The sequence below is a fragment of the Oxyura jamaicensis genome, chromosome 2 (assembly GCF_011077185.1).
Source record: "Oxyura jamaicensis isolate SHBP4307 breed ruddy duck chromosome 2, BPBGC_Ojam_1.0, whole genome shotgun sequence".
In the NCBI taxonomy this organism is placed as follows: Eukaryota; Metazoa; Chordata; class Aves; order Anseriformes; family Anatidae; genus Oxyura; species Oxyura jamaicensis.
The window spans coordinates 28682875-28696724 of NC_048894.1; the positions used below are offsets into that span (position 1 = coordinate 28682875).

Below are 13850 nucleotides of genomic sequence, written 5' to 3' on the forward strand. Positions count from 1 at the left end.
TATGAAGAGATCTGCTTCCTAACATAAAAGACTGTCCTCTTCACTGGCTCTCACCAGTGAACCTTGATCATCATTGAGGCCTTTCATAATCCCAGATGGCTGTGGATATCTCTAAGGAGATAAATCCATGGCTTTAAAGAAAAAAAAGGCAAACTAGACTCTTCAGAACCTATTAATTTTAACGACTGCAAAGGTTAATGGCATAAAACCAGCAGTTAAGACTTTAAAAAGGAAATAAAACCAGAATTTCCTACTACATGCAAGCACAGAGCAATAATTAGGCACAACATTAACATATTCTCCATAAATAAACTACCACAAGTACTGTAAATGTCTCACCATGATAGACTCACCAAGTCTTACATTTGCATTTGTAGTACTTTATATTGAGACAAATTAGATTTTAGAATTCTGTTCTGTTTTATACATCAAAGAATGAGTTTTTGGCTTTTCTCTGTAGCACAGTATAACCTTGATTATCCAGCTATCGCATAAAGTCAACACCTCAAAACTTTGGATAATCTGTAATTTGGATAATTAGGAAATCAGACAATAGTCTTTGAAGTTGGCCTGGCATTTGGGTCAAATCTTCTGAGCAAAGGCTCAAAGCCTGCTGAATTCATTCCTGGCAATTAGAGAAACATGACTTCTCTCTTTTAGGACTGGCTTTCTCAGCTGGACTCTGGCAACTATAGAAGGAAAAGCCCAAGAGAGATATTAAAGGTGAAGCAGAGAAAGTCAAAGGCCAGATTACCCCTAGGGATCTGCCATTTGCACATCTTATACATTGATGTGCTGCTGAAGTGGATGTGGGGAACAATTTGCAGGCTCTAATTTGATATTAATCACTCATTCTTTTCTCATCCCTCTCCTTCCTTCATTTGAACAATCAGAGTTCACCTTGCGGACCTTACAAAATCTATCTGGCAAAACATTTGGAAAATTGTTCAGTAGTTCCCTTATCTGAAAGGGCTGCCGGATGAGTTCTGTATGAGTTGTGGTTTCTGATTAGAGAACAGCAAACACTGGAGTTACACTGAATGCTAGTGCTGAGCATCCTGTACTCCTGGTTGTACATGCCAGGGGCAGCCAGCTGCCAGACACGCATGTTCCATAAACCTTGTGATCCACAAAAATCATATATATTTGTTTGTAGGACTGTTTGGCACTGCAGATTAGCCTCTGCTGGAGGTTAATCATGTAATCTGACAGAATATTTGTCAATAAAACAAATAAGTTTTTCATTTGCTTGCTAATACAGATAAAACTGCTGCTTTCTAGGCTTCTCTGATCTTTAATTGCACGTAAATGAACAAAAATAAGCCTATAAACATGACCAGGGCCAGCTTGCTTTAGGTGATTTTATTTTTAAATATTCAAGGTAAAACGAGTTCTTGTGATGTGCTAATTTTGTGGAGTTAGAGACCAAGTAATCCAGTATCACTGTCTTGAGAGTTTGAAGGGAAGTATGTTAACATAACTAGGACTTGGAAATAAGCTCTAGAAATTGATTTATCCTGGCACTAATCAGGATGACTGGCTAGCTTCTTAGCTGATTGACTGAAACAAACATGAGATCATATGAAATGTATTAGGAAAGCAATGAGCACAAAACAGGAGCTTAGAAGAATTTTTAGTCCTGGAGATGGTCGTACTTGAAGAAGTTGATAGTCAAAAGACAGTGTGAAGGGTGTTTTTTAATATATGGCTTTTATTAGTTTATTGAACCATAAATTATAAAGCAGTTCAGACATTGCAGTCAGGGACCCTCATTTTTTAAGGGATCAGAATAGGTTTAGCTACCGTGATCTCTCTTCTTTGCATATATATACTGACAAGAATCATACTTCTATAAATGTATCTACACATAAATTAAACAAAATGTCTGCTTTATTCAGACAGCTAATATAAAGTTTTATGATAGCCCTGGGAAATTCCATTAGTTAAATCATTACAAAATTATCTCACCTTTCTCTTATCATCAGTCTCTCTAACCACATAAACCTTATTTTGAGCTTAATATTTCTGTATTGCCCTTATAATGCAAAAATACATAAAAAAAAACATAACAAAACTGAAGGACACCCTGTGATTAGATTACTGAGAAGTGCACGGTGTATGTACATGCATTTTGATTTCTTCAGTACTCTCCTCTCATGGCCTGGAAGGTCACAGAGTTCACTTTCACATCTTTAGAATGAAGGGGCTGGTAAGGTCTGAACAGCTTGGCTTTCTTGTTAATCAGGTTAACAGGTTTTACTCCTCACAGTTATTGGTTCAGCCTTTGACCTTGCTGTACTACTGCTTACACATCCATTATTCAATAAATAGCTTTAACAGTCTGACTAGGGTGTGGATCAGAGCTTTCTGCACGGAGACGTATCTCTATACGGTCTAGCAAGTCAACAGGGCAAATAAAATTGTATCACAGTAGTTGCTGAGAAAGACAGGACTCCACTGCAGTGATGTCTGTTTGCCAGTCGTTTATGGCAAGTTGTTTTTGAGATCCCTGTTATCTCTGTTGCCCTAATTAGTTCTTTGGGTAATAAACTTTCATTTCTTCTGTAGCAGGAAAGCTCCAGAGGTTTTCTGCAATGAGATTTCAATGTATAAAAAAACATTTGTTCTAAATGTTGCTTAAATTAATTTTTTGGTTAACAATAGGAATAATTTAATGCCTTTATGGAAAAAGAAATATATTTTCCCTAAATATCTAATACAGACTTTTGTTTTTCTTTTTCTGCTGAAATATTAACATGGATGGATATTTGATATTGTGTTTTTGTATGAATTAATCAATTTTGCTGTCTCCTACAAATAAACCAAGAGCCAAATTTTTTATTTTAATGCATTACAACATTTAAATAATGCATTAATGCATTCTGCTATTAACCTCAGAGAAACTTGCTGGCAGGTGGGCGGATCCTGAACTTTTTCCTGAGACATACGTTATCAAATTACTAGATTTGATTTTAATCCCAAAATCTATGTGATAAGGAGAAACTTGGCACAAAAGCTGGGTGCCAAGCCTCAGCTGAAGAGCCTATGCTAAGAACCTATGAATTCAAGAATCCAGGATTATGGAGGGAGTTAGAGAGGCCTAAATAGATCTAATACATTGTTATAAAACCATAGTCCAAGGCACGTGACTCCCTCTGCTTCTGACAAGACTCCTTTCTCTACAGGCACGTCCTGAAGAGCAGCTACTAGCCAGCAAGGTCCAACAGAAGAGGTGTCTGCACCAAAGCTGCTGTGGAGGGCACTCCACCTTAGTCCGCCATTGCAAGTGATTTTGTTTCTGATGTCTGGGTGGTGGGGAAATGGTAGACAATGAGAGTCCAGTTAATTTTGCATCAAGAAACACAGTTAAGATTTGTGTTGTTTTCTCCCTTTCCTTCATATTACTATTTCCATGTGACTAAAAACATTAAGATTGATGCACAAAATACCATAAAAATAGCCCTTGTAAAATATGAAGATAATTTGAACATTTGCAAAATCGGTCTGTCAAAATGTAAGGGTTCCTATCTGCTGATTACCTCTCCATATATGCTTCTATTACATTAATATTTCATTCATGCTGCACAGTGTTTCACACTAGCTTGGGTACCTTTCGCATTGCACAGCTGGATACGAGAAGTTAACATTCAGCCCAGCTGTCGAATGGCATGTGAGAAATGTTTTCCAACACATTGAGTAAGTGATTGATACTGGCAGCTGTTCAAAGCTCCATGCAGAAATTGTATCAAATTAGAATGATGATTAGTGTTCTGATTAAGATTTATTACCTTTATTCTACTTTATTAATTATTGTTTCTAAGTCATTTCCTTCAGGACATAATAATTAGCATACCTTCATGGAGGCACTTAAAACGAAATTGTATAAAAATCACTGTTGATGGCACTGTTCATTTCAGAGGTACTTAACAATCCATGAATAGCTTTGTGAAACATCTGGCGATGATGTGTTACATGCTGTATAGCTTAGATGGCTCAGCATTAATTAGTACCACTAGAAAGGAGCTTACGCACAGGTACCCACTCACCTCTTCACAGTACTTCAGGTCAACTGATTTGCCATCACTGCGAACACAGTCGAGCATCCGTGTCTTGATACCATTGCCACAGACAGCCTTCTCACTGAGCTGACATGTGCTCCAGTCTGCAAATAAGGAATTCATTAGGGCAGCAGAAATTTTAGATAAAACTCATAATGATCCACTTTCCCATTTAATTCTGATTCTGATGTCCTAAAATAGTCCTCATGGCAACTTTTACACATGTAAATGCTCATGGAGGACAGCTGCTACACATTTTTGGAAGCAGACGCTGTTACTACAAATGGAAAGTACAATGATACCTTCCTGAAGGTTGATATTTGGTTTGATCTGCATGGATTTTGAGAAAATCACAAAACAATAATAGAAATAAATTTCCTGCAGCTACAGCATGGACACTACATCCAAGTTGCAAAGTCTCCAATAATATTTTGTCTGAATTGAATGAAGTGGATCAGTTCTTAGCACAAGCCTCACGGCTCACTCTGGATAAGAATGGAAAGCTGAAAAATCCATCCTGTAAGGTGAATGGAACTTAGTTCTAAACTGTCACTATATCATGAGACCCAAATACCTGTCACATTGTAGTCATAGTGGTAGCAGTTTTTGTTCAAAGTGCAGACTTCTGTCTCAGTGGCAGCAGGACAAGACTTTCCTTCATCTGGTTGTCTCAGCGATTCAGCTGACCTTTCACGGACATTGCTTCCATTGCATGGCTTGAAAGAGAAATTGGAAAGAGAAAATATTTCCTTGTTATTTCAGAGGGAATTTAGTCTGCTGTTTCACCTTAGTACCATCCAAGGTGAAATATACTCTAATTGGATAACACCTTGGTATTTTCCTAACTAGTTCATATTTCACTAACAATGCTTTGAAATTATTTCATTCATAAACTGGATATTCAGATGCTCACTTTCCAAATACCATACTACAGTGCACCAGAGTCTGAATACTCAGAGGTCCTGAAACCTTTTTTTTTTTTTTTTTTTTTTTTTTTTTTACTTGGAGATTCCTCACAGAAAGGGAAAGAAGGGAAGGGGAGACCCAGGATTGTTTTTTTGTGGTCAGTGTTGATCTACAGACTTTGCTCTTTACAGGATAGTGACATTTTTAGTACATTGACTATACTCTCCTACTACGGAGGGGATCATAGCTAGACACAAGCTATTGCTGAAGCTATTCCACCACACAGAACCTACCCTACACTGAAGAATGCCCATTTGTGACATTTTTATTTAGTAAGAGGCACTTTTTGGGAACAGCTTCACTGAATGAAAGATACTGGCACAGTTCATTTGCAACCAAGTATCGATGATCCTAAAGATGACAGTAAATGCAAGTATTTACATATGTACTCACTGCTCAATTCAGCATCTTTGCACAGTAATTCATATATTTTTAAAGCATCCTTTTAAAACCATAAATGTTACACTGAATGGTACACTTACCAAAGAACATCGAGACCATGATCCCCATTCAGACATAACACAGTCTTCAGGACAAGGTAAGATACATTTTCTAGCACCAAGTGGCATCTCTTCAGGATCACACAGATAGTCCTCCACAGTGTCAGAAGGACCATCCACAGTGTTTAGCATGCACCTGGAAAAAATAACTGCACATAAACTGCACTTGCCATGGATTTTGTACAATGACTATAAACCACGGGATTCTGACGCTTTTTAACATTTTGTCAGCACATAATCAAGTAATTGAAGTAACAGAATTAGGTATTAATCTATGAATATTCAAGTAAAGCTGAAGAGACAAAAATAATCCTTGGTTTTACAGATGACAGCCATATGACAAAATGCACAGAATTTACACATTTCTTGTCAATTATTTTCTGAGAGTTTCTGGGCAAGTGATTTACTTGACGTTAACTTATTAAGTCAGAATAATATGAATCATGTTTAGTTTAAAAATATTTTGAGAATGCTTCAACGAATAATTTCATATCTAAAAATATTTAAACTCTTATTGTATATTCTTAATGTTAATCATTAATTTACACATATGCTTTTCAATTACCATTATATTAAATCAGCAGCTGGAAGCCCAGTTAAGATCAGAACCAACTATGCTCACTTTTGTAGAACTGAAAAAGATGAGTCTTCATCCCACAGTATTTTCACTGTAAACAAACCTACTGCTAACTTATTCCTCTCACCTGACAGCAGAAGACCAACTAACATGTGACTAAGACCATTCAAATTAAGGATGCTTACACTTATTATCCAGGGAAGAGCTACAGTCAATATGATGCCTTTCACATTCATAGAAATATTCTTGGTTTCTTCCATTTGAGTACTTTTTTTTTTAACAATCAAATATATTATCTGACTAAACTATTTTTAGACATTCTCTTTTCTAAGGTGGACATGAGATACCGCATGAGCATATATTTCCTTCATGGAGTTAGTACTCTGATGGCATTATGTGATGTTAAATGAAAATTTAGAGGTTTTTAGTCCCAGAGGGATGAAATCTCTATATTTCTTCATTTGTGATGATATTTTTGAAATCTATTTTTCAACATAAATACTGATTAATTCTGATTTTTCATACTGGAGTATTTTGAATATGGAAATCTATTTAGATGCTATTACGTGAGAAGAACTGTGCAGTCTAATGTTAGTCAAGCAAATATTAAGACTATGACCCTCTGGAAGTTAATATTTACACTAAGAAATGGTGTTATCTAGAATGAAATATTGTGAATGTGCCAGTTCCTAAGTACTTATGGCAGGAAAAAAGAGAACATTTAGCAGTTCACTGCATATACCTTCCATTTGGGACCTTCAACACGGAATTCATCTTATGCTTTATTATTCAAATATATAACCTCAAATTGTGTGCTGTGTTGCAGTTAGCCATAAAACAAAACAAACAAACAAAAAAAATCAAAACACCCAAACCCACAAAATCTACTGCTTTACCTGCTTTGTACCATGTGAGACTAATTTTAATTAGACTTTGATTAGAGCTCTAAGATGATGAGCAAGCATACAAGATGCTTAGATCAGGTTCAACAGATCAGTAAAAAATGGAAAATTTATGGACTCTTATTTCACTTTATTCACTTTTGCCACTCCTTCCTGTAATAAGCATAATTATTATTCCTGAATGTATATGTACTTAGAACGTTTTTTGTTTGGTTGGTTGGTTGTTTTTTTTTGTTTGTTCGTTTGTTTTGTTTTGTTTCCTAAATGATGGTTTCATATAGAACAAGTTCTACTGCACTAGCTGAAGGTTGCTGATTTACATGAAACAAGGTTCTGGCTCAGCATTGCATGGACAAACTTAATGCTATACAAGATTCACAATTACATCAAATTAAATACAGCCATGACTGAAAGCGAAGGTTTTTGAAATTGAAGGAGGAACGATATTGTTTTACCTGACTTTCCTTGTTTGAACACCTTCTCCACAGTTCTCTTTTAAGTCCACATTGGTCACCTTGCAGACGCTCCAGGGCTCAGTAACCCATATGTACTGGTTGCAGTCACTGTGGCAAGGTACTACCTCATATACCTGGAATATACACTGGGTGTCAGTTTTGTTGCACACAAGCAAGATAAATATACAATAGTGATCATGCTGAGATACAAGAAGAAAAAAATTAACGTTCTTTTTTAATAAGAATAATAAAATCTACAAAAGTTGCTAATCTGAAGGCTGTAATAATAATACAGATAAAGTATTTGATACAAAGCTACAGGAACAAAAAAAAAGTCAAAAGTCATCCAATGACAGATTTCCTGATTTTCTCTAAACTCATGCTGTATCATTTTGACCAGAAACATCAACATGATTTACATATAAACTCTGTTTTATTTATTTATTTATGGTAAAGTCTCTCTCTCTCTTTTTTTTTTTTTTTTTAAGGAGAGGTGAGCTTAAGGTAAATGATATCAATATATCAGCTCATTTCTACTCACCGCAAGTCACTAATATATTTTGTGTTCTAGCATTAGCATTATGCATATATTTGAATACAGACTTGAAATGGTATCTTGTTAATATATATATGTCTTTCATACATTTTCTTAATGATGCATTACAAAAAAAAAGGCAGACAATGTAAACAGTGGAGAACAATCAGGAAGCACATGTTAAGGGTATCTGTTTATTTTAGAATCTCTTACCTGAGCCTGAAGAAAGTATCATCATGAACCCAAAAGAAAAATGAAAGATAAAAAGAAAGAATGATTAGAGTGAAATATAGGTATTTAGATAGCATTAATTTAGTTTTTATTACAGACCAATAGTCTACAACTTCTCTAAAGCAAAAGACAACAATCTTTTCCTCTTGGATTTCCCTTACTTGTTTGAGGCATTTTTGAAGAAGTTTGTCCAAAACTTTTTTTTTTTTCTTACTTTTTTTACTATGTGCATCAACTCTTCACACAGTGTGGAATCCAGTTTCTCTACAGTGAGATAAAATCCTCAGGCAAAAATAGTGCACTTAGTGCAACTAAGACATTGTCTTGAATAAGTTCTTAATTTCTTTCCAGGACACTGTTTTGGTAGAAAAATGGCACTGATGGTTTGACAGTTTTTTAGTTAACCTAAAGTCACAAAAAAAAAATCCCTGCAACAACAAATGTGCAGAAAATCTGATATATCACTGTCTATGCCTAACAAAACCAGAATAGTCAGCACATTTGGGCTGTCTATGTAGCCATTAACTCAGATGTGAAGATCAGTGGTGTAAATGCATATTAAGCAAACTACCAGATTCAGTGCACAACCTGTAGTACCATGAGAAGTAGCACTTTATTTATTTTTTTAAAGAATTTCTAAAATGAAAACAGGGAAGCCGTAGTTTAGGGAAATGTCTCTATACATCTCACGTTGATAAGTGAAATATATAAGAAGAAATGAGAATTCTTCTCATAAGTATAAGAAGAAATACTTAAAACCTGCATATTCATCAGCTCTTCCAGTAACATAAACATTGGATTTCTTTCCAGAAAGCCAAAGCAGAACTGTATATTGCATTGCATATGTTTAGTGATGTTACTACCTGCATTCTGTAACTATGACTGCAGGCCATGACAGTTGGTTAGCACAAGGATTGCATACCCATCTGCTGGATAATGGAGCAAATAATGCCTGGAGCCAATGAAGATAGGGATGCACTTATCCTTGTTATTTCCTCTAACAACCTCAGATTAGCCTCTTCAATTGAAATCCTCTGAAAGTCATTGATACAATCCTATAAGAATCCTGACTATAGTATTATTGTAATTACAATGACTTTTAGCCTAGTGAAGCAGGTAGAGAGCAAGCTGCATTCAGCTGGAGAGTGGTTTGGGAGCATGTGTGGTCCAGGAGTGGACAGGAGAACACAGGCTACACTAGATATCTAGCATTCACTGTGTTCAGTCCCTGCCAAAATACAGATGTCAGCCCTGACAGATGCTGAATAATCTGCTCTTAAAATTTGACAGGCATCTTAGGAACTTTATTCCCATGCTTCACTAGCCTTACCATTAGAAAATTTTCCCAATGCTTAACCCAAATCTGCTTGCAGCAGTCAAAGCCTACTGCTTTTTATCCTATCCATGATGGCCATGGAAAATGGATTATTTCCTCCTCCTTTGCAACAGTCTTTTATGTACATGCTTGCAGACTTCCTGCGTGTCCCCTCCCGACTTCTCTTCTGTGGGCTAGACTACATGTTGCAGTCTTTCCTCAGAGGTTTCATTCTTAGATCTCCACCTACAAGTGTAGCCCCTCTGTACATAATCTCCCAGGTTTTTGGGCCAGCAAAGACCCAGTCTAACCATTATGTTTTGTATGTGTGCAAGTAAGCATGTTATATATATGTACACATATATAAAACAAATTATATTTAGTAATTGAAATAAATATTCTGCAGTGTCACTACTTTTCCAAATGAATGAATGGTGTATCAGATTTGGATTAATTAATTAACTCACAATTCCTTGGTCATTAGAACGCAGGCATATTCTCCTCCACACATTTCTTAGATGTCCCAACTTAATAATTGACGGTGAATGTATTTAAAATTGAAATATATAGCCTCTAAACTTTTTGACATTAATATGTTATGTGCAGGACTCCCTTCTCATGAAGTACTGTATTTCAATTTCATTTTACAATAATTACATTTTGAATCATCTGTTATTATTTGGTAAGCACCAAGTAACATTGCAACAATCAGATTCGAGTCAAAGTACCAGTAGAGGGCAATAGTGTTGCATGTAAGAGGCAAAATCAGCTTCGATGCAGAAAAAATACTAGGTTATTATGTACTATACGAATATTAAAGAAGGGAAAAGATTATTGTATAGACAGTGATTTGTTCCTATTGAAACACATTCCTCCTATTTTAAAACATTTTTACACACTAACCCAAATCCAGCAACCCTCCCCCTAGTTTCTTTTCTGTTAAAGTAGATCACAAACTTATTTTATTAGTTGCAGTTTAACACTTATTATTTTCTAAATTAGAAATAATTACATTCCCTAAAGTAAAAAATTAGATCAACAAGCCATTTCAGTCTATGCTAGCAAAATGTCAATAGGATAATATTAAGTACATGCATTTTATTCAAATGTAAATTGACAGCACACTTGTTTCCAATCTTTGAATATTTACAAAGAAGATCATGTGGTTGTTCAATATGTCTCAGCAAAGGAAATAAAATTCAACAGTAATATGAATGTAAATCAACTTTGAAAAGTGTAAGTTAATTGAAAAGGTATTTTTTTTTTCTTTCTAAAGCTCTTCAAGCAAACAGGAGCAAAAACAAGCTTCAGAGGTTTAACTTGGATTAGTGCTAAACTTGGTCCCATGGACTAAATGTTCATTACTGCTCAGAATACTCCCAGTGTGTTCTGGGATCATGTCTCCTGGCTTAGCTTCATTTGAAGAGGATCCAGTTTTTGCAGCCTGACTGCGCTGTACTGGAAAATCAAACATGGTTAGTAGGACAACTGGGATATTGACTGCAGAAGCACATTCCTCACTGGAACTGCAAGTGCCAGTGCAAGTGTAGCTGGAAGGTCAAGCTCCAGCTTGATTAAAACACCCTAAAAGATACTGAGACAACACTCAGAGTGTTTGAGAAGTTTTATTATTTTTTTTGATCTAAGATGGTTGAAGAATGTCACTGAGAATCTTAGCAGTTTTTGCATCTGTAATCAGACATACTTTAACCATTGTAAGAGAGTATCTCCAGAAACCTTGTTGTCACAATCTGCATTTAAGATTGTTTTACTGTCTCCAATCTACGCTTCAGATAATGTGCTAAACTCTTGCAGAGGATTAAATAATGAAAGTAGATCCTACACCGACTGAGGAAATTTAAGCCGTCTCCTTCTGTTTACATCTGCCCCGTATGCTGTGTAATTTTTCTGCATCAAAACCCAATATAGTTGAAAGGGTTAGCTGAGGTATGGAAAAAGGTGTATCAATAATGTTAATATGAATAAAATTACCTGATTGACGTGATCTAGCTTGGGACAGGGTCTTCCACCATTGTAGGGTTTTTCACGGAGCCATTTAGACCGAACTTTTACCCCGCTCCCACATGATTTACTACAGCGAGACCAATTGGACCACTCGCTGAGCTTGCAGTCTGAGGGACATGGAATAATACAGGCTTCCTCAATATAACCTGCATGAACAGAAAAGAAAGTAAAATCTCCTCATCATGTCACTCTGCCACTTCTCCCTGAAGCCTTAGTCTAGTTCATTTAGATTGTCCAAAGTTTGACTTGACAGGACTGTGCAAATAGAGAGATTTCTTCATCATTAGGGTTAAATTAAATTCTGCAGAAAATTGACACATATAGCTGGACACTGTGATAGAATAACAGCTGAGCATCCTCACTCTTATCTGATTATGATTCACACTCTCCAGATTTCAGCACTCAAACTTTCTGACAGCCACAGTGTAATTGACACTAACCCATCTCATTTTATCATTCTTATACCACAAAAACAATACTCTTTTGAACGAAAAATGTTTAATTAAAAGCTCCTTCCATCACTGAATACAGTAAGTCAATTGTAGTTATACATAAAAAATCCAACTGAATCAAAAGATATGCATCTTATCAGCCTGGAGCGAGGGAACTTAACACCTTGTGACCTTTCTAAGGCTAGAAAAAGAGAGTGGTCTGCCACATTAATGATCTGCCGATTAACAACCATCTGCCCCCAGTAGCACACTGAATAATAGCTCTGAATAGAAAAGCAGCTGTTTGGTTTGGATAAGTCATCAGTCCTGAGATGTTGGAAAGGGGCAGGACATGGTCTGCAGGGAGTAACATGAAGCCTCGATTCACTAAGCAAGTGAAAATGTCTTTCTTTCAAAAGCAACATATGCCATAGCTCTACAATGTGTGCCATTTATGCCAATATTTATGGCAGAAGCTGTAAGGCCTCAAAGAATAAGCTGGCCTTCACTGCATTTTTACTACAACTATATCCTAAACCTGTATGAACTCTCCCCTCCCCTTTCCTGCATCAGTTCTTGAACATATTTACTGTTGGCAAATGTTAACTTTAAAGATTAAAAAGATCAGTGCATATAGAATGAATTAAAATCTTTGATGAACACAGTTGCAAAATTAATACATACATGGGCAAGATTTTCAAATGATTGGCATAGTTTCAAATGTTTCTCACATATCCTGATTTTGTATCTTGAAAGCAAGCACTGTCATTTTTATCACAGCTGGTGTTAGCACCTTTATGTTTTTAACCTGTACTTCTCAGTATAGCTATCCTATCTCTTCTGAAAGCAGCCAACATCAAACAATCACATATAGTGTAAAAAAACAAAACACTTAAAATATTTCTATATACCTATTTCTAACTGCTTCCATCAATCTGTATTAAACACAAAAACATAAGAGTTATTTTTTATTAAACATACAGTAACATTCAGAATATTTTATAGCCAAATTCAGATAATGGTTTTATTCCAGATAGCTCTTCTCTGTTTGGAAATTTTACATAATTAAATAAATATACAGAGCACATCTTGAATTTGAGTACCTCAGAACTACTGTTCATTAAATGTATCTTCTTTAATATGGCTAGAATGCTCTTAGCTGGAATTACAAGCATGTTCATTAAATATTCCTCATCATTTGATTGACCAGCTCAGTGATATTGTATGAAAGGTACACTGTGTCAGACAAAATATATTTTTGAAGATTGTATCATTGTGTACCAGACGAGGTGACACAGATTGCCCTGCAGTAGTAGATGTAAAATTGATTACATTTCATCTTACCCAACATCTCTGAGTTAGTCAGAAATCAGTTGTATCTGATCTCAAAGCCCTTTTCTACACTGAACTTTGACTTCATAAATATCAAACTATCTTCAGCAAAAATGAGCACTCAACAGGTCTTCTTAGATGCTATACAAAATCATCTGCACATACCATTAACAAAATACTGAATGAAAATGTACAATAACAGCAAAGTTAAAAGAAACAACTAAAATTAAAAAAAAAAAGATATTTACAGTCTGATGGTACTCTCAGAAGATTTTACTGTTTATAAATTTGCTTGAGATTCTGATATGCCACATTTTCTTTCAACATAACTTCTCATTATTTTTTTTTTTTAGCTGGAAAAAACTGTCGCCTATAACACAATTTTGCCATTTAGCATTCATTAAATTTCTGTCTCTGTGATTAATGTCTGGAAGAAATAAATTAAAGCTGCTTTAAATATATTGTACACCCTTAAGTAGGGAACTTTGACAACTACAGGCTGATTCAGGAAAACTTTGTTTTA

General features: G+C 35.5%; 1 protein-coding gene across 6 annotated transcripts in view; it reads right to left on the bottom strand.

The window, feature by feature from the left end:
• Window positions 1-13850, bottom strand: part of THSD7A (thrombospondin type 1 domain containing 7A) — a 271309-nt gene that overhangs the window by 20634 nt on the left and 236825 nt on the right. For all 6 annotated transcript variants that reach the window (XM_035319518.1, XM_035319521.1, XM_035319519.1 and 3 more), the window contains 6 exons: window positions 11532-11710; window positions 8207-8212; window positions 7459-7592; window positions 5507-5660; window positions 4633-4774; window positions 4047-4162 (listed from right to left, as the gene is read on the bottom strand). In XM_035319518.1, coding sequence (XP_035175409.1) covers window positions 4047-4162; window positions 4633-4774; window positions 5507-5660; window positions 7459-7592; window positions 8207-8212; window positions 11532-11710 — 731 coding nt within the window. The remainder of the gene's footprint in view (window positions 1-4046; window positions 4163-4632; window positions 4775-5506; window positions 5661-7458; window positions 7593-8206; window positions 8213-11531; window positions 11711-13850) is intronic.